The 22,672-nt window shown below is 34.7% G+C and overlaps 1 protein-coding gene across 1 annotated transcript; it reads left to right on the top strand.

Moving 5' to 3' along the window:
• The first annotated feature begins 3,050 nt into the window (after positions 1-3,050).
• Positions 3,051-4,084, top strand: LOC107488119 (protein FAR-RED IMPAIRED RESPONSE 1-like). The gene is made up of 3 exons (XM_052261634.1): positions 3,051-3,144; positions 3,261-3,371; positions 3,471-4,084. Exons 1-3 carry the CDS (start codon positions 3,051-3,053, stop codon positions 4,082-4,084), a joined length of 819 nt encoding a protein of 272 aa, XP_052117594.1.
• Positions 4,085-22,672: the final 18,588 nt, after the last annotated feature.

Below are 22,672 nucleotides of genomic sequence, written 5' to 3'. Positions count from 1 at the left end.
CTGTGGCGGTGAACTACGAATCGCGAGTGAAAGGGGGACGGAGTGGTGGTAGCTCCTCGAATCGCAACTGGGTGGGCGTGAGCGTTCGCGAACGGCAGTGGCTATGGTTGATTCCGTCGAGGAGGAAGGACGAGTGGTCGCCGAACGATGGCGCCACGGTGTGACGACATGTTGCTGTCCTTCGCACGGGCTCCTGCGTCAATGGCGGTGGCTGTGGCGGTCTACAATGAGAACGGGATGACAGAAGTCTGATCGGTGCTGCCGCAGCGTGGTAACGGTGCGAAGAAAAGGCACGTCAGGTTGTTAGGAGTAGCGTAGGACGACACGACATTGGAGGTTTGGGGGAGAGGGATTAGGGTTTAAGGGAGAGAGCTTGAATACTAATCAGAGAACAGATTTGTTTTATAGGATGGGATTTTTTTATTTTTTTTAATTTGAATTTTGAAATTAATTAACTTAACTGTCATTTGATTTTAATTCCAATTTAACCCTCATTGTACACATTGTACGCTACATATATTGGCTCCTTATACTTTTCCTTAAATCTATCTAATACTGTCGTGTGTTAGGATGACATTAATATTGTGGGACCCATTGAAAATAATGAATGTACTTAGAATAACATGATAGTTAACATAGTTCTAATAAACCAACTAGATGAACCCAATGATTCATTCGGAACTGAGTAAACCGAGTTTGTATTTTGATATTTTTATTTAAATTAAAATTTTAAATAAAAATAAAATAAAAAATAAAACCTTATTACGTACCCATTGATAAGACTCAATCTTCCAATGTAAACTAGAGAAAACAGCTTCTTATGTCTACATGTAGTGGCGGAGCTTGAAACAAAATTTTGAGGGAGTCAGATAAAGAATAATTGTCAAGATATTTTTTATATGAAACTCATTTAAGATAAGCTCGTCTAACCTCATCTTTCTGATTTGGGTGATATTGTCAAATTTGAAGCTGTTTTCCAGGATCTCGTTCCAAAGAATTAAGGTCAAAATCATTAGATGCAACTTTTTTAACTTTTGAAGGTTGTATCTCACTTTCTTTGTGATTAATTAAAGTAGAAAAATTATCTATAGGTGTTGATATTGTAAAAGTTATATGTTCTCCTTCTTAAATATAATTTATACAAATACAATAATATCAATACTTATTGAATATTCTAATATTTTTTATCATATAAAAAATTAAATTAAATAAACAGTAAAATATAAAATAATATTAAATTAAATAAATAAAAATACTTAATTTTTTATATTTAAACTCAAAGGTAAATGGAGTGTTGCTTATTGAATAGAGAGCTGTGAAATGCGAATACACTCAGTTCAGTCCAAATCGTTATTGAACTTGGATACTTTAAGTCATAGTAAAGTATTTTTTAAAAAAGTACTACTAATTTTTTTATAAAAAATTTGGGGGGCCATGGTCCCCCCTTGTCTCAACTAAGCTCCGCCCTTGTCTACATGGGGAGTGAACCCTTCATATCACGTAGCTGGTATGGCAGCTTGAAGTAGTTGTCCAAAGACGACGAAGACAAAGTACGTTGTGGTTATTATGTACAAGGTTGATATAGTGAAAAAAGTTCAAATTTCCTAAAGAGTTGTGAGCAATTGTAGGTATCTGGAGATCGAAGAGTGATATCGTTTCAGCAGCTCCTGGTAAGTTTTTGCCCATAACTGTAATTTATTTCAAGTTCAAAGTAAGAATAGATATGGGATATACATTAGTAGTGGAAAATACTAGATGCATTGTTTTATTTATGCATTAAACAAAATGATTATTTTTGAAATTTTTGGTAGCCTATTTTTTAATAAATTTCATTATTTAACCCATACCCGGTTATGTGTGTGCCTTTGTTAATCATTTTCTAAAAGCTAGTCCTTTAAATAATCAGTAATAATTTTGTAAAAAAATATATTCAAAATAATCATATTTAAAGAATTATTTGTGAAAGTAATATTTTTTAGATGACGAAATTTTTGAGGTAGTTATCTTAATGAGTAATAGATGAAACTTAAATTTTATGTTGATGATACAAGAGAAAACAAGAGTTTTAGTATAGTTTTAAGAGTCCCTCCCTATGTGGTTGTTTAAGAATTTCTATTTTCATGTTTAAAAACTAAATTACTATAAAAATATATTTATTGGATTCTTATGTGTGTCATTGTAATGTAGAATTTGACAATGATTTGTGAATGCTAATTTTATCACAGCAATATAGGTTAAATTTGAAATAGGATTATGATTATGTTTTGGTTATAATTTGATTTTACATTAACGATATAAATTCAAACTGGAGTTTGGTTTGCATTGGGAGATGAATATCGAAGGAGAAGCAACATACTTTGAAAGTGACGAGGGAGGCCAAAACATGAAAGAGACACAGGAGAATGTAAGTTGCACATGTGCATGTCGTGGAGGCAGTAGATATTGTGGTGTTCTAACAACAGAGGACATAAGGAACCACTCATGGATGACATCTGATGCAGTATATGAGTGCTATGTTAGTTATGCTAAAAGTGTTGGGTTTAGAGTCCGTAAGGGAGATGTTATTTGTGGCAAACATGGGAAATATAAAAGGCGACGGTTCTTTTGCAACAAGGTAGGACACAGAGAGGAGAAATACTATAACAATCCAAATTGGAAGAGGGAGCACAAGGCAGAGACTCGAACTGGTTGTGAGGCAAAGCTGTCCATGTACCTTGATGAAAGTTCTTCAGTTTGGAGGGTTAGAAAACTACTCGAGGAGCATAATCATGATTCATGAGTTAATACCACAATGCCTTATCCACCTAATTCCAAATCATCATCGTTTGACCGATGCAAACAAAGCTTAGATCAACACAATGATCATGCATGGACTCCCTACTTCTCAAATTATGGAATATCTAGTTGGACAACCAGGTGGGTATCATAGAGTTGGCTTTTCAAAGAAAGATTTGGATAATTAAATAGAAAGAAGTAGACGAGCAAGGATTATTGGTGGCGATTCAAATGCTACCATAGGATACTTGAGTGGCAAGGATGATCTAGACCCGATGGCGATGGCACGCTATAGTTATACCCCTGAAGATAGATTGGGCAACTTATTTTGGGTAGATGGATTGTCTAGGGCTGATTACCAGTTGTTTGGCAATGTCCTAGAATTTGATATCGCGTACTGAAAGAACAAGTATAAAAAGCCACTGGTGATATTTTTTGGTAGTAATCACCATAGGCAAACTTGTATTTTGGCTTCGCTGTATTAGAGGATGAATCAGGATCGACTTACACATGGTTGTTGAAGAACTTTTTGGATATTATGCTGGGTAAATCTCCTACTGTTGTGGTAACTGATGGAGATGAAGGCATGAAAGAGGGTATTGCAAATGTATTCCCTAATGCTACCCATAGATTATGTGGTTGGCACCTTTAAAAAAATGCAATGTCTAACATCAAGGATCCAACATTTTGTGCAGAATTTAAAAAGTGCATGTATGGTAAGTGGCATCCCGATGAGTTCGAGCTCCGTTGGCCTAAGATGGTGGATACTTTTGGTCTGCAAAATAATGACTGGGTTAACATTCAATATGCTAAGAAGAAAAATTGGGCTAGCTCTTACTTGATGGATAAATTTTGTGCTGGGTTTAGGACTATCTCACAATGTGAGGGCATCAACAATTATGTAAAAATTTTCATTAACTCTCGTCATTGTCTGTTGAACTTGGTGACTAATCTTGAACGTGTTGTTCGAGATTACAGGAACAATGAAATGGTTGCCCAATTCAAGACTATCTATGGTGAAGCTGTGTTGACCACCGGTTTAACCAATCTTGAACATAGTGCTGCAGAAGCATACATGAAGGAAATATACGGGTTGGTTAAAAAGGCGATTCAGGCCGTGGTTGCACTTGAGTTAATAAAAGATCGAAGTATATCCACAACAATGATTTATAAGGTGTATCATAATGAGAATAGGGATCGCTTATACACTGTTATGTATGATCGCAATGACAAGAATATAGAGTGTGAATGCAAAAGATGGAATAGTGAGGGAATTCCTTGTAGACATATGTTTTATGTCATGAAATGAGAAGGCTATAAAGAAATTCCAGAGAAGCTCATTTTAAAGAGATAGACTAAGAGAGCAAAGCAATTTTCCAAGGAGACAAATGTTAGGCAAAGTGAGATCGAAAAAGAGAGAGGGTTTTTAATGCGATACGTAGCATTGTCTGTGGCCACCACTTGGATGTCTTTCATTGGAGCATAAGAGCTTCTTCTTTTCCATCACACAATGAAAGAAGTGTGCATATTGACAAGAGAGATTGAAACAAAGATCTCAAAGAAGCAATGTACGGAGGAGGCACCTACACAGATCATTATTGGTGACCCAAGCGCTATGAAGACAAAAGGCGTACCAAAACTGAAGAAAGATGAAAAAGGGAGGAGAAAGTGTAAAAATTATGGGAAAGAAGGCCACACAAAGAGGACTTGTTCTATTATTGGAAAAGAAGAAACCCAGGCAACGAATCAAGAATTGAACACCACAATTGATGAAGCTAAACTCATGAGGTTATGAGTGCTTCTAGCACACCTTACTTCTTACTCACACAAATAGTAATTTGTCTTTTTGTGGTCTTTTACATTGTCGTACTTGCAATTGAATTGTCATGATGAAAATTAAAAATGCATGCTCCAATGAATTATGTAGTGACCTGGCGTGATAATTGCAAATAGCAGATAGATCCTATTGTAGCTTCACATATGTCGTCAGTCATCGGCAACACACCACCCAACGAAGATGTTGCTGGAAATACAAATGAGTTAAATGCAAGGTTTAGTGTTGTTAATTGCATTCCCCTAATATTCAACAACTTAAATGAAAACACCACAAGGGGTCTTATCGATGGATGCTACAGGTATGATTTATGCCTAAAGTAATCACAGCTACAAAATTATATTTTGATGAATTGTGCAATGGTTCACGAAATATGTCACTAGATTGGGGTTTGAAAGAATATTATTTATGTTTGACTTAGGTATTAAGGAGAATTGTATGGTTAGTTATAAATATAGTGGACTCTTATGAATATTCTTACAAAGGCATAAACATGGCTTATTAGGTTATGCACTGGATCGGAGTTTGAAAGCATGTTATTTATGTTTGACTTAGGAGTTAGGAATTATTCTATGGTTGATTGTCCTAGTAGAAAGAACTCTGGTATTGAATTATTCAAAATCCATATCATGTTCACTGGTGCACGAAATTGCAATCACACTTTTGCAATCCGCACAACTAACCAGAAAGTGCACTGGGTCGTCCATGTAATACCTTACGTGAGTAAGGGTCGATCCCACGGAGATTGTTGGTATAAAGCAAGCTATGGTTATCTTATTAATCTTAGTCAGGATGCCAATAAGGTTCTTTGAATTTAATTGTAAAAAGTGAAAGTGTTTGGAATAAGTAATTGTTACTCAATAATGGAGAATATGTTGGAGTTTTGGAGATGCTTTGTCCTCTGAATTTCAGCTTTTCCCTTGTCCTCCTCTTCACACACGCAAGGCTCCTTCCATGGCAAGCTATATGTAGGGCATCACCGTTGTCAATGGCTACTTCCCATCCTCTCAATGAAAATGGTCCAAATGCTCTGTCACAGCACGACTAATCATCTGTTGGTTCTCGATCATGTCGGAATAGGATCCATTGATCCTTTTGCGTCTGTCACTACGCCCAACAATCGCGAGTTTGAAGCTCGTCACAGCCATTCAATCATTGAATCCTACTCGAAATACCACAGACAAGGTTTAGACTTTCCGGGTTCTCATGAATGCCGCCATTAATTCTAGCTTATACCACGAAGATTCTGATTAAGATATCTAAGAGATACTCATTCAATCTGATGTAGAAGGGAGGTGGTTGTCAGGCACACGTTCATGGATTGAGGAAGGTGATGAGTGTTACGGATCATCACCTTCTTCATAGTGAAGCGCAAATGAACATCTTAGATAGGAACAAGCGTGTTTGAATAGAAAACAGAAATAATTGGATTAATTGATCGAGACGCTGCAGAGCTCCTCACCCCCAACAATGGGGTTTAGAGACTCATGCCATCAAAAGGTACAAAATTCAGATCTAAAAATGTCATGAGATACAAAATAATTCTCTAAAAGTTGTTTAAATACTAAACTAATAACCTAGGTTTACAGAAAATGAGTAAACTAGGATGGATAGTGCAGAAATCCACTTTTAGGGCCCACTTGGTGTGTGTTGGGGCTGAGACTTAAGCTTCTCACGTGCCTGGGTTATTTCTGGAGTTGAACACTAGGTTGTAACCTGTTTCTGGTATTGAACTCCAACTTGCAACCTGTTTCTGGCGTTGAACGCCAGACTACAACATGAAACTGGCGTTAAACGCCAGTTTACGTCATCTATCTTTGTGCAAAGTATAAACTATTATATTTTGTTAGAAAGCCCTGGATGTCTACTTTCCAACCCAATTGGGAGCGTGCCAATTGGACTCCTGTAACTCCAAAAAATCCATTCCGAGTGCAGGGAGGTCAGAATCCAACAGCATCAGCAGTCCTTTTTCAGCCTAAATCAGATTTTTGCTCAGCTCCCTCAATTTCAGTAAGAAAATACCTAAAATCACAGAAAAATACACAAACTCATAATAAAGTCTAGAAATATGAATTTTGCCTAAAAACTAATAAAAATATACTAAAAACTAACTAAAACATACTAAAATCTACATGAAATTACCCCCAAAAAGCGTATAAAATATCCGTTCATCATTCACTTATGATATGATTTAAATAATTTCTTTATGCCAATTTTGGATGTGTTTTTGTGTATTGGTAATGCAAAATCATATGGCAAACATGTGATAAATGGACCCGTCAACATGGATGCCCAGGGAGATCATCGGCTGCAAATTTATTTTGCTTGTTTTTTCTATGTTTGAGTTTTATTATAAGACTTGGTGCAGCCTAGAATGAATTTGTCATTAGATTATTTGTGTGAGAAAATATATGCTATCTTAAACGAGAAAAAGTTGACAATGAATTAATGAAATTGTCTTTTTAAAGCTTAGTGCAGCTTATTTGTGAACACCCATTTTGACAAAAGATGAACTTAATCGCATTCAAACTTTCAAAATACAGTCAATTTCATATCGTTCCTTCAAATATTAAAATGCAACTAGGACAATTGCCTAATCTTGCTAATGTCAAATTTCTCAACAATGAAGTACTGCATTTGTCATCTTTGAATCCCAATTTGTGATTGCAAGCTTCTTCATCTCCACCACGATAGGGTTGCACCCTTGCATAACCAAGTCCGAAGCAATGTGCATACGGGTGTAATCATTCACAACCTGATCCTCCAATGGCTTCCATAGGTTTAACAGTATCATCCATTGTGCGACAAAGATCCTGCAGTCATTACTGCACCAAGTAAAGCAAATTTAATGGTCATTATTGAAAGCAAATTCATATTATTTATATGTAATCATCAAATGCAAAAGTGATCCACAAAAATCCTATACACACCTATCCATTTTCTGTTGTAGAACTTTGGGTTCATCAAAATCATACAAGGTAATGGACTTGGTTTCAGCATTGGGCAACTTGTACAAGGACTCCTTGGATATTATGTTGTCTAGTAACTTTGTCTAGTGTCATAAATAATTGTAAAATTTTAGAAACATTTTATGCCAGAGTAATTTTAATTCCTTAAATACAATGAGAAATAATATAGTGCCCTACCACTGCCTCCATAGCATCCATTCGTGATGGCAACATATTTTCACACTTTAGTGAATCCATGTAAGACACTTTCTCATAAAAGTGATCAACAACCATCAGAAACCAATGATCGTCGATATGTCTGGGGACATATATCTGAAACTTATTGGAGTGTTTAGCAGATTGGAATATTTAGGAAACTACCTATGTGTAAAATGTTTGAAGACTTTACCATGAGTAGGTTGTCGGCAAAGCTTGTGTACGTGCTTCTAATATAATCCATTGTACCAGTGAAAATATTTGTATGATGCATTGCAATTTGCTACATTAATAAAGAAAATTGTATAAGCTAATGAACTGTTTGTATGATTGAACAACTATACAAGTAGCTAGTATCATTGAAATTTACAGCAAAGGTAGGAGGTAGCCACCACTTAATTCCAAGTTTTTCTGGAACTGATCCATATGTTCCTTTCGACATCATTATTGCAACAAACGTGAGCATCTGAAAACAAAGACACAATTTTAAACCAACATCATTTGAGTAAACAAAGACTTTACCAAAAAGCATGAAAAAGAAATAAATTATGATTACCATACATCTCCAATGACTTTACTTCCTGGTACAAGAGTTAAGAAGACCTCTCTTGTCCCTTCACAATGGTCATTCGGCACAAGAATCTCGCTGCAAATACCAAAATGACCATCAACCTTAAGTTTTCACAACCGAGATTGATGCATCGATTTTTGCTATTACAGCATGAACTTTATGTGACAAACACAATGTCAAAGAACTTACTTGGGGTCAAGTCCGTTGCCTATATGTTACCATTGCCAATTATGCTCCAATGAACATCATACCTTTTGCTGGGCGGAAGTTAAGGTCCAAGCACTGCGAATACAAACTTGAAATGTTACTTACAATCATTACTAATCATTCTATACATGTTTAACTCAATAAATAAACATTCAACAAGTATAATACCTGTGGCATCTCTTCTACATCCATATAAGGAGATATATGAGAGTGATATAGCCAAGGACAACTCCGATCAAGCTTCGTATCTTCACTAATGAATAACTTACACTATATTTCACAACAACAAAAAAAATACAATGAAACATGGACCAACTTGCATTAAAAGATAGAAGAGTAAAAATATAGAAGGTCTTTTTTGGTTCACCACACCTTAATATGTTTATTTTGTGCTTTGACACCTTTCTTTACCCATGAATAATTTTTCCTCTTACAAAGCCGCAAAATAGAATTGTCATTGCACTCTTTCAGTGAATTAATATATTCATAATCTGGGTCTTCGCCAAAGTGGGGACAACCATTACTAATATCGATAAGGGATTTTTTTATCGAGTAACGCCGAGTAGGTCTCTTCCTTGGATTGGTGGATAGGAAACCACTACTAGGAGTGACATCCATTTCATGAGCTATTTCGACTGTAATGGTTGGAGTGGGACACAGTGACTGTTGCCAAGGTTCTTTTTGTCCAAGTCCAATGAGAATAGGAGACAATCCTTGCAAGTTCTCTACAACCATTGACTGTACGAGCCTTGTAACGGCCTGAAACAACTATAAACATCATTGCTTTCACTCCAAAGAATGGTAACAAATAGAAAATCATCACTAAAATTGGTCCTTCATTAATTGAAAAATTTAATGACCCTAACCTCTTGACTAAATATATTGTCATGCAACATTGCAACTTCCTCATGCGAAGTTGCTGACTTTGCTGGACCTTCGTCAAGTTGTTGCTCATCCTTTTCCTTTACAAAATAAACAAACAAATAAATAAAAATGAATGAAAAGCTTCTGTTAGAAAACCTCTCATAATATTTAAAAATTCATACCTCCATAATAGAAATGAGCACCAAGAACGCAAATGATTTCCTTTTCTTGAGGTACAGCAAGAGAAGCAGCAATAGCGTCAACTATGTATAAAATAGCAAGGTTATTACCAATTTTTAAGCATTGTATCCCTTTTACATTATTCAGTTCCATAAAATTATTTTCTTGGGTTTCAATAGTTAAAAACATTTGATAAATGGGCCCAAGTCATTTTTTCTTTGGGAGTCTTTTAAGTTAATTTATTTTGGATAAATGGAAAATAAATTAACAAAATTAAGTGTAATTGTAGTAAAGTCGTAAAATTTTTATTTCACATATTATTTTTTGTTCGGGTAAGAAATTAAATAAATTTCTAATAGTAAATTATTTTATTGTTAAATTGTTAACCTAAAAAAGTCAAAACACATCATCTCGAACTGAAAAATTCAAAATAACATAGAAAAGCCCGCCAAAATAAGATTTTGTTTACCTTCGAAGGTGCTAATATTTTTCCTCCATCGATGTCTAATTATTATAGCTTAGCTCTAGCCCTTTGCATGCACAGCAAGCCCATAAATGTATGTTGTAGCACTGGCTCTTATGGGAAAATTGCGAGATGCTCATATGTCATTAGCTTCTTATTACACTATACATAGCATTCAGTCGTACAAAAATTAATAATAGGAGTTGGACAAAGAATTTGGTACACATATACTTTTCTAGAAGATTATTCATTCTTTAAATTAGTCCCCAAAAGATTAAATTAGTCATACTAGTCATTAAAAGATAAAACATAGGTCAAATTGATTCTTTCATTATTCAGATGATGATGAATCACGTTACGTGTCATGTGGCATAATAAGTTCATTCTTTCTAGAGAAAAATACCAAATGGGCACCCAAAAGATTCAGAAACTAACAAAATGATAATTGGAAGATATTATCGACAAAAAGATCCCTAAAAGAGGATTAATTTTGACAAAAATGACCAGCTGTCAATTAAGTTATTTAGAGTTAAGGTTAAATGTTAAGGTGTCCGTTAGCAATTATCAGTATTACAAAAATTATCCATACTTTTAATTTTTATAATTTTAGAAACACCCCATTTCAATTTTTTTAAGAATTGTAATTCTTTTTTTTTTTTTGAGATTCTCGTCTCTTACTTCTCTACTCTACCTTTCTCCTTCTGAGCCAAACTCTTCCTATACTTTCTCTTTTTTTCCTCTTCTATCAAATCCACCACCTTTGGCTTCAGTAGCTTTGAAGTCTCTTCTATAGCAGTAGCATCTCACTTTCGGGTCCAATGAGAAAGATGCTGAGGTGGCCATGAAAAAATTGAAGGTGTAATTTTTATTTAATTACCCAGTCCAACTGGAAAATCCAAAATCCTCCAACCCTAATCCCCCTCCCTTCCCCCTCTGAACCACACCCTCTCACTCTCTCAACCTGGACATCTTCCTGAACCCTAATCCAGCAAAAGATCTCTCTTCCCCATCACATTCTCTCAGTTTTTCAATCATGAATTGTCCCAATTTTTTAGATTAATTTACAATTCAAAAAGCAGAAGAGGCAGATTTAGACAAGGCCAGGAGCAAGAAATAAGAAGCAGAGGTAATGAAAAAGAGGCCGATGAGTGAGATGCTACTGCTATGTGTGTATGTTTTTATGTTCGACCATAAGGAGGAAAGCGAGCCACTGCGAAGCACAATAGTGAAGGTTGAAGGTGATCATTCCGTGTCGGAGGAGACAGACAACATTGGCGGACACAGAAGACCTGACGACAAGATGGCAACCATGCAGTTTTAGTGACACTGGCTTTGTAAGACTGAGAAGGTTAGCTCTATTTTGAAGGAGAGTGAGTTCAAAGTGTGATACAGTGCATTGGAAAAGGGGGATTAGGATTCAAAGGGGCAAGGAAGTGGGATTAGAGTTCAAAAGGGGGATTTTTGGATTGGGGAGGGGAAGGATTAGGGTTGGAGAGGGTTTTTGCCATGTCATCAAAACGTAATGGCTATGTCAGCATTGTGCTTACCGAAGATTTGCTCCAGCGAGCTCGGAGACACGCTTGTCAAATTTTAAAATCTTTTAGGGACCATTTTGTCAATAACAAAAGTCAGGTACCATTTTGTCAACGTCAGAATCTTTTGGGTACCGATTTGATATTTACCTCTTTTATGTAAAGAGAATTTTGTTTATTAAGATCTAAAAATTGATATTAAAATTAAGATTTAATTACTCTGTTGATCCCTATATTTTATTAAATTTTTAATTAAGTCTCTATAATTTTTTCTTTTCAATTGGGTCCTTATAGTACTTTTAATTTTATAATTAGGTCATTCTTAGTGTAAAAAATGTCAGAATTATTTGAATATTTCTTCGCAATCTGAAGGTATTCATAATTAAAAACCTAACTATATTTTCTACATGTATTTTGGAAGAAATATTCTGTTAATTTTAACATTGAAGGTTGTAGAAGACTTAGAGAAGGGAGGTTGAATCTATAGTATTCTTTTGCTTTAATGACTTTAATATCAAAGTTACAGTTAAAATCTGTTTGAACTGTACAATGAAAATTTTATGAGACAATTTCATTTTGTCTCATAAATATCAGAAAATAGGACTTGGAGAAAGAGAAGAAAGATGACATAGGCATGTATCCTGGTTCAGTTGCCTTGTGCAATGAAACCAACATCTAGTCTCCACCACAACAGTGGTAGAATTTTCACTATAGTTAAAGTATTACATACACCAATTTCTTCAGATTCCCTCAATCCTTTCTCTCTCAAGTTCTTATCTAACTTGACTTGGTTATGCTAATACCTAACTCTTCACTCTAAGTGCTAACCCAACTTAGAAAGGGACACCTCACAGGTACAAGACACAAGACATATGAAACAACCTAAAAAAATCTGAAATTACTCTAGGCTTTTCTCTCAAGTGTTTCACTCAGCCTTTTGTCACTCATTGGCTTTTTCTTGAATTCTCTCTTTTAGCCTTTTATCTCTCAAGAAATTACAGAAAGATATACATTGAAAATAAAGTGCAAAATGTAGAACATGAAGGAGATTAATGCAATAACAGCCTCTGCTGCTATAAGTTGAACCGGATTCAGCTGACTTTGATTGAGTTCTTCATTTTGGTGGAATGCTTCTTTAACTTAGAAAACACTGTCCAAAATTGATGAACTCTTCACAGAGAAGCTCTTCAAATAAACTCAAGTTCTGGTTCTCTCTCCTTGTCTTCCGAAAATGAAAATATTTTCTTTTTGTACCTCTTGCCAAGTTGCTGTTTGGATTTCTCCTTAGTCAACTCGTCGATCCTTGAGCCACTGATGCTTGACATCTCACTTTTTTCAATTAACCCCCAAATTAGGGATGTCAAAATAGGTTCTTTTTCTTGACCGAAGACCTCAGATCAGCAAAAAAAAATGTTCAGTGGTAAACCCAAATCTAAATCCTTGAGATAGTGCTTTGTCCCCAAGAAACAATTTTAGCCTTTGATTCACATCAATGATTATCAGAAAACACTTTATCCATTTATCCCAAATTGGAGTTGCAGAAAATTAGAGAAGGAGTAAAGAAACTAAATTGCATGTAAATGGAAATAAATCACCTTTATTCTCTGACTTAACTTAGATTGCTTTGATTAGGGTGATTAGACATTTGTTTTTAAATTTTACCTTTCTCTTTCTTTCTTTTCTGGTGAAATGAGCAAGATGAACGAAGTTCTCTCTCTCTCTCTCTCTCTCTCTCATTCTGACCAAAGCAAACATGTGAGTATTAGCTTTGGAAGTCTTCAGCTTTGTGGAATCTTCTTAGACTTGAGTTGGATAGTTTTCATTCAGCCCCGCTGTTTTCTTTGTTTTATTTCTTCGGGCTTTTAGAGTTAGAGAACCCATCAACAATCTTGTTTTTATTTCATTCCATTTGGGCTGTTGCTTCTCTGATTTTGGCCTGCTTCTCAAAATATTCACATGAGGACATCAAATGAATCATCATGTGAGTAGCTGCCATAAAGTTGTTATGGAAAAGTTACTTTAATGGGTCAAGCAGTGTTGGATGACATCTTCGATGCTTTAGGTGGTCTTGTGTGCTTGGATGGTTCAAATTTTATTTTAGCCACTGATGCATGAGCATATTGTCTATCTTTTCCTAGTGAAATTGCACTTAAATTGCTGAAGTTAATTAAGAATTAATTATATTTTAGCCACTATGGATGCTATTTTGAGTTTTGTGCAATACTATTTATTCTAGGTAACATTCGGCTAGATTTGATGGAGTTTCTACAGCACAAGAATCACAGGAGATGGCTGCGAGGAGCGACGTGCACGCGTGCCTGACACGTGCGAATGATCTGGAAGTATCCACGGCGATGGGTACGCATGACTGATGCGTACGTGTGATTTGAAGATTTGCTCAGCGACGCGTTCGCGTGACCGACGCGTCCGCGTGACTTGCGAAGAAGACCAGCGATGCGTACGCGTGACTGACGCGTACGCGTGACTGACGCGTACGCGTGACGTGCGCGATATGTAGAATTTACAAAAATCACTGGCGTGGATTTTGGGCCGTGTTTTGACCCAGTTTTCAACCCAGAAAACACAGATTAGAAGCTGCAGAATGGACAAATCAAGTGGTCCCCACCCATCAGCGGAAGACTTGTTAATTAATTCGAATTTAAATTTAAATCTGATTTTGAGGAAAAGATATTATTTTTAGATAATTAGATTTTAAATTTATTTAGGATTAGTTATAAATAGGAACTCTGTACATTTAGACACGGTACATTTTTGACAACCCTTATTTTTCTCTGAACCATGAACAATTAATCATCCATTGTTAAGGTTAGGAGCTCTGTCTATTTTCATGGATTGATTTGTTTGATCTTTTTAATTTAATTAATGTCTTGATTTATATTTCAATAATTGTTTTCGTTCTTTATTTTATGAATATGGGTGGAACAGAAGTATGACCCATGTTCTAATTGAGTTCTTGTAAAACTTGAAAAAGCTCTTTACTTGAACAACAGTTGGAAAACATATTATACTGAATTTCTAATTGTTTGTATTTAACAGGATACGTGACATATAATCTCCTTATTTTTGGATAATTAGGATTCTTTTGGCATATAAACTAGAAATTGATCATCACTCTCTAATTAGAATTAATTGACCAAGGAATTGGTAGTTAATAAATTTTAGAGGAGACTAGAAAGGTCTAAGGAATTAGGGTCTAGTCACATATAGTTTGCCATAAAATTAAATCTTGCATGATTAAATTAATTAGTAATAAAAGTTAATCCGGAAAATAGATAACTCTGAAACCTTAACTGCTTTCTCAAATATTTTATTCCCAACTCATTGCTGCTTGCTTTATGAAATTTTTAAAGTACTGTTTAATGCTCTTTGAATATCTCAAAACTATTTTCTGCTTGCCTAACTAATCCTATCAAATGCTATTGTTGCTTGATCCATCAATCCTCGTGAGATCGACCCTTACTCACGTAAGATATTACTTGGTACGACCCGGTGCACTTGCCAGTTAGTTTGTGGGTTGTAAAATACCGCACCAGCCACCTTTGATGATGATCGCTAAGATGATTCAGGTAAAGACTTAATCAAATTTTTGGAAATATGATCCAAGGTTCGATCATAGCGAAAGTAATAAGTGACCCACTAATTAAAGAAGGATTTGGTCACGTAGCTACTATGAATGAAAAGAATAGGTTCATAGTAACTTTGACACCTTTCATCATGGTTAAGACATTTGTAGATCTCCTTTTTTAGTCGAAGTTGAGTTGGCAAAGGGTAGGCGATTTGCTTGGAAATGGGGGTGGGAGAGCTTGAGAAAATCCCATTTTCCTTGCTACATAATGTGGTGCATGGAGAGAGATTTGATACCGGTCTTTCTTGTATTGAGGTATACCTGTCGACAGTACTTATATTGCAACAAAGTTCGATCAGTGTTCGTCTATTTTGCATTACGCTTTTTCATTACCATATTTTTGAATTATTTATCATCGAAACTACGTTGGCCCACATTTTCGATCAACAAAGGAGGCAAATTTGAAATCTTCATTTTGAAAGTATTTGGCTGAACGGAGTTTCGAGAAAACTTCCTAAAAAAGCTCACTAGTCGAATTAGATTTGGCAAAGTGTGGTTTCAGGGATAAGGGCGACTAAGGGTATTATAATTTGGTCTATCTGAAGGTAATTCCTTCATGATTCATGTGCTTCTCAAATACTACATTTACCCAAAGTTGAGCTAGCAAAAGAGGTCTCCCAGCATTGATCGGTGATATATTTCGAAGGCTGTCGACCATTTGGCCTAGTTTATCATACATACTCCCAATGAGAAGTTTGGCTAAACAGATTCTGCGGTGGCTTTCATGGATAAGGGCGGCTAAAGGTATTATAATTTGGCCAGTTCTCTGATGGCACAATTAATGGTACCTAGTGGTGGCTAACTGTTGACCCACCAGTAGATGTGTGACACTTGGCTGAAGGATTATGAAGGGTAAGTAGTGGTGAGAATGATAATCACGGGTAACTCTTAGAATGTTACCGTGAGGGTAAAATAACAAATTGAGCACCAAAAATTGAGTTTTATACTGTGGGCTGTGTACCAGGCCAACAAAAATATGGAAAACACTAGACTTACGGACAAAATTTAGTAAAAACTAGAGAAAAAAAAGGCTCGGTTTGTTTTGCCTTTTTTTTTAGATGAAGATACTAATAGTCAAATTTACAATACATGACTTCAAAGAAAAAAATCCAATTTACAAGCAAGATAAAAAAAAGGAAAGAAAAACACCCCATGACACTTCTTCTCTGTCTGAAAATATTTCCTTTCTTTAATAGTTGTCGAATGTTTTTTTTATTGTTTTGACAAAATTCTAATTTATATTAGTATTCATAAATACTATCATATCTTACAAATTAAGGACGTTTAATTTAAATGTTGTAACATTAATTTAAAATTATATGAAAATGCTAATTTCTAAAATTATAAATTTTAGTTATGTAATACAACTTTAAAATATTATCCAATAACATTAGATATTGTTTTATCTATTTTAAAATATTATCAAATTGAAAAGAGACTGGATCGTCAAACAATAATAAACGTTACATATTGTTTTATCTATTTTAAAATTTAAAAAACTAAAGTTTAACTTTAAAAACTCCAATGATTGATTTAAGTAATTAATTTATATTTTTATTTATGTAAAAGAATTTTTGTTTAATTATTCATGTTAATTAAATTTATTTGTTTTTTTAAACCAATATTTTTTGAAAAAGAATTTAATATTTTTATTTGTTTATTCTTATAAGGGTTTAAAATTCTAGTATTTGTGAATTTTTAGTGTTCATAAATACCAACAAAAATCTATTTTAATTTTTAAATATAATTTTGGGGTGAATCACCGAATTAAATTGGTTTGACTTACCCAAAAGATTGCATTGTCACATTAAATCAAATTATACACATATATCTAGTTCTAGTAAATCCTTTTTATTTAAAATAATTTACTGTACATTTATACTAATTTATTTTAAGTCATATTGATTTGATAAAGACATTTCTAAATTAAAAGTTATAATAAAATTAAGAAGTAATATTGAAACTAAACCAACGCAAAATGCTGATTTGTCCTCATTCTAAACTACTGTTACAATATCTTTGGTAAAATCGCATAGTTTAAATACAATTTATTATTTATGGATATTAATAGAACAAACTATTTTTTATATTGCTTTCTTGTGGTAATTGTAGGTTAATGGATCGAGCGGGTGATAAATTAGTAGGTAATAGATCAAATTTTTTTACTACAGATGAAAATCTAGTACTAAAAGTTTAGTAACTTATAAAATCCGAAAAAAATTATTTATATAAGTTATTTTATAAAAAATTTTTTATATATGAAAAAGAAAATGGCGATCTTCTTTAATATTAGTGTTATAGGTGCTTTGCATAAATGTGGGGCATCAGAAATCTTAGTTTCAACATGCAAACCATAAATGGTGCACCCTAAACCATAAAATCTAAATCTTAAACCATCAATTTTAAACCTGAAACCTTAACCATAAATCCTAAACCCTAAATTCTAAATTAAACTTTAAATCTTAAATTCTAAATTTTATACCATAAAACTTAAACTCTAAATTCTAAAATTCTAAACATTTAAACCCTAAAATGACAATATTAAATTTTAAACCCTAAGGGATAAACTCTAAATCATAGTCAGGAAATTCTAAACACTAGAATTTTTTAATATACGTAATAAAGAATAAAAAAAATTTAGTTGCCATTACTTAATCAATTAACCTAGCACGTTGAAGTTTATAAGGATGAATTCATTTACTTCACTTTAATATTTACTAATAAATAAAAAAATTGTTACAAGATATTTATTGTGATATTTAATTCTCAAACATAAATTACAGTAAAAAAATGTTAGTTTAAAATAAGGAATCTTCATATATGGTACTTTTATATAAGGCAAAACATCGAAATAAACTAAAAATATGTCAAAATTATGTGAATCACCCCAAGCTAAAACTATTATGTGCATTTTGTTAATAGTGATGCCAAAACTATTAGCATTCTTAATGTTAAAAATAGTATTTCGAGCAAGATGCCAACTACATAGTCTGTGTGTTTCATTAGGAAACTTGTTCCACATAGTCTCCTTCATGGATTCGTCTCCATCAGTAACTACAGCCATCAGCTCCTTTTGCCTCATTACATTAAAAAAATTCCTTAGCAACCATTTATAAGAAGAAATCTTCTCATTCTCAAGCAACCCAAACCCAAATATAATGGCCTGTCTATGATGGTTAGTACATGAAAAAATCACTAAAGGCTTATTGTATAAATTCTTTCTATAGGTTGAGTCAAAGGCCAAGACATCACCAAAACAATCATAGTCATGTTGCATTTGACCATCACACCAAAATAGATTACCCAAATGGTTCTCAGTACAGTACGAGTATTGTACCACAGCTAGGGGATCAAGTTCGGTTTTCCCTTTAAGATAGCTAATGGCCGCAACAGCATCACCTTCCACTATATAGGAACATTGAACATCATCGATATAGTTATATAGATTCTTCTCTTTATAAAATGCAAACTGCGATAACCACTTGTGAGATAGGCAAAGAATCCCATGATTTGGGTTGTCTGGAAACCTGCTTCGTGCAAGCTATAAACATGGGCCTTGTCTCCTTCCGACATGTGTCGATGCGGTGCCATTACATTTGTGTGGTCTGTTGGGACTAGTTCATGGTTATGATCCGCAACGAAAGACTTTATCTTCCACTTTCCACAACCCTTGTCTAGATGAACCACAAACCTAGCATTACAATTGGTTCTTATAATTGGTTTGTGTGCCCGATGTCTATCAATCCTCTCGTAATGTTTTTTATCGCGCAATCCTTCTCTATTGCAGAAGAAAAATTTTCTCACAAAATTATCTTCATTATCTCTTCCCGAATCTCCCTTTCGAACCGCAAACCTGGTAACACGTGCATATTCCAGATACCTTGCATATGCCTCCTCAATCGAATTGAACTCAGCAATAGCCAAATCTTTTGTTGTTGCCCATGCCTCACAGCGATTGGAACTATTTAGTTCTTCAACTAACCTCACAGTTGCCGGACTAGATCCTTGATCTTTCGCATCATCTGCTACCCTACTACTTTCCTTAATATCCAACAATGTCATGTACACTTCTTCTGATTGCCCGACTCAAGCCTTACTGTCTCACATTCGCCAGCCTCCGATCCCGTGCTCCATCCATCACTCCACTGCACAAAAAACTCTGAGCTATTTTTCGAATCGATGTCCATCTCACTCCACCAAATACTTAAACAAGCAAAGAATTTGTCAGCTGGCAACTCAGACAAAAATAGCATGGTAATTGGGCATAAGACATACAACCCGAAAATCGTTAATCAGCATCCAAAAGAACCAAGGATAAACTTATACTGTGTTTGGAACACCTTCAGAATAGCTATCCATCAAGAAAAGAATTCTTTTATTTGGTTTGGAGTACAAGAAAAATATCATTTTCAAATCTCAAGTGAATTTCAATTCTATGTTAATGTTGAAACTAAATCAAACCAAAATTTGTCTGATTGCAAGTTCATTATTACTAAATATTGAAATGTCAAAATTATTCTTAATGAATAAATAAAGAAAAGACAAATAGATAACCACAAGGATAAAAAGAGTAAAGTCCAAAAAATCATTTTATTCATGCAATTAATTGTTTCAAATCATGAATTTATATTTGAAATAAAGTTAGAATTCACTTCTTAACAAAAATAGAATTCTTTTCTCAATTTAATCCTTTCTGTCCATACTCAATAAGAATCATACATGTACAAAGGAAAGTATGAATGATGCAAAATGCTTATGTTAGGGTGGAAATAGAGACAAAATCCCGCAATTCATAGGCCACAACTCTGAATCAAAATGACCAAAAAATAAAAAGTTTAACTCTGCAAAAACTTAATTTCTGAATGCCATTGTACCTAAAGTGTACTCCATGATGCCCAAAGTGTACTCATACTACGCAATAAAATTTGGTACTCTACTATTAATTTATGCCATCACGACTTCTTCGTTATTTCAGTTCTTTAATATTTCCTATATCTCCTACATAACTTTCACAATGACAAAATGTCCACAAGAATCTAAGTGATTGCATTAAGTAGGTATTACAGAACCAAATAGTAGCCACGCTTGAAGATGTTAGGCTCAATTACTATGGAAATAAATTCATACAAGTAACCTAGTTTCAAATTACCACATTTTGGTACACTACTTACTCCGACAACAAATTTTGCACAATTTTACACTACAAGGAATTAGTAAGCATATAGTTACCATTATTAACTAAATCAAACACAATATTGGGTCAAGTCTTGGGATACGATAAAAGGCATCTTATGTACATTGTTTTCAGGCACACATCTCTCCCTCGAAATAATATCTATGGAAAACTATATCAGACAGAAGTAAGTAAAACACACATAATCGATAAAATTCTCTTACCATGCCATAAGTTGCTCTGTCTTCACCAGTCACTGCTACTCTGCCTCCAACATCTATCTTCTTCGACCACGAGTACCAACGACAAATAGTTCTCTGACATCTTCCAGCAATCTCAACGGTAGTTTTCCATTGGATTCCCACTTTTCCTCTTCTCGTAGCAGATCGTAGACAATGTGTATGCCAATGTTTGCTATAATGATCAATCTTTCCACACCCAGGAAATCCTAACTCATGTAATACCTCAGTATCCATGGATGATGTGATAACATCTATTTTCTCTTTATTTTTTTAGCATAGAAAAATAATTTTTCCCAAATTTCTGTTCAAATTGTTTACTCTAATTATTAGTCTCTTTACCCTATTTAAACACAGTAACTCAAAGTTAACGTTACTTTAGAAAAGCCAGATGTTCACATTTAATTGGCAATTTGCTTGTAGTCACTATAGCCATAGTAATATAATAGATACCACAGAACCTACCTTATAATTTTTGCGTGGTAACACTCCTCGAGCAAAACCTATGGTGCTTAACCAATAGCAGAGGAAAACTACATGTTCTTCATCATTAATCGGTGTACCATCTTTGCTTATATTGCTTCTGATAAACTCTCTCCATAGGAAATTTTTTTCAATTTATAGAGTATTCCTTTTTAGGACGCATATCAGAAGTAATTAAATTATGTCTTCAGTGAAAAAAATCCAGTGATAGTAGACACATCGAAAAGAGTGGGCCCAACTATGCCACAAGGCAAGTGGAGATTGTTGGTAGTTTTTCTTGAAAAGCATAGCATAGCCCCGATCATCCAATGGTAGATTGACGGGTAAAATTGAAGTAGTTTCATGAGGTCGTAGAATCCTCGAGAGTGCCATGGTCCTTCATGCGGAGCTCCATTCTTTTGAACTAGGTAAGAAAACTAACATTTTTTAACGCAATTTTTAGATTACTGCGAAAAGGTCGAGCATGGTTGACAAAAGGAGCGACATATAAGTCATTCTTGATCAAAATGTCTCATCCTTCATTGTAAAGGAAGTAGTAAAAGACACTTTTAGCTTGTTTTGGAGAATTTAGGAGGCTCAGAAAGAAGTGTAATTAGTTTTTGATGGAAAAGGAGAATAAAAGTTTCTCGTTGTTGATGGTGTCGAATGGGTCTTCGATGATGACGTCCATCTCTCTCGATAGAATTTTTAGGCTGGTGTTGTCAAAGGATAATAGAAAAATAATAGTATCAATCCATACAATAGATAGAGCTCCTAACCTTAACAGTGGATGTTTAGTTGCTCATGGAATGCGGAATGTAAATTTGTATAGAATTCCCTAATGAAATCCCCATAATGGAACCTCCTCAATAGAAGAGAAGTCTCCCCTTTTTATAACTAATCCTAATTAATTTAAAATCTTATATCTAAAATTAAGATAATATATTTTTCTTTTTTTAAATTAAATTTGAATTTAAATAAGAATTAACTAACTACTCCACGTCTTGTAACATGGGGACCACTTGGCTTCACTGGATCCGCGCCTAACTTGGGTGCTAAAATGGGGCCCAGAAATCACCCCAGCATTTTCTGCGTTTTCTGCACGTGGCGCATGTCACGCGTACGCGTTGATGGTCTTTTTCGCAAGTCACGCGGATGCGTCGGTCACGCGCACGCGTCGCTGTGCAATTCTTCAAATCACGCGTACACATTAGTCACGCGCACGCATCACCGTGGAAAGCTCCAAATCACACGTACGCGTCAGTCACGCGTACGCGTCGCTCCTCGCTGCCATCTCCTTTGATTCTTGTGCTGCAGAAACTCCACCAAATCCAGCCGAATGTTACCTAAAATAAACAAAATTGCAAAAGACTCAAAGTAGCATCCATATTGGCTAAAATATAATTAATTCTTTATTAAACTCAACAAATTAGATGCAAATTTACTAAGAAAAGATAGGAAAGATGCTCACGCATCAAGCTTAAGCTTTTATAAGCGTGTCTTGGAAGCCAAAACGCAGAGAAGAGAAAGCGCTAGGGATGGCAACGGGTCCCATGGGGCCG

Source organism: Arachis duranensis, chromosome 5, assembly GCF_000817695.3.
Source record: "Arachis duranensis cultivar V14167 chromosome 5, aradu.V14167.gnm2.J7QH, whole genome shotgun sequence".
Taxonomy (NCBI): Eukaryota; Viridiplantae; Streptophyta; class Magnoliopsida; order Fabales; family Fabaceae; genus Arachis; species Arachis duranensis.
Note: the sequence above shows the minus strand (reverse complement) of the source record. Positions and strands in the feature narration are given on the sequence as shown.

What these genes read in the sequence shown, in the direction of transcription:
- LOC107488119 (XM_052261634.1), top strand. Translation starts at nt 3,051, where the DNA reads ATGGCGATGGCACGCTATAGTTATACCCCTGAAGATAGATTGGGCAAC. An exon ending in GGCTGATTACCAGTTGTTTG is followed by an intron (nt 3,145 to 3,260) that starts GCAATGTCCTAG and finishes TCGCTGTATTAG; the next exon opens with AGGATGAATCAGGATCGACT. An exon ending in AGATGAAGGCATGAAAGAGG is followed by an intron (nt 3,372 to 3,470) that starts GTATTGCAAATG and finishes CATTTTGTGCAG; the next exon opens with AATTTAAAAAGTGCATGTAT.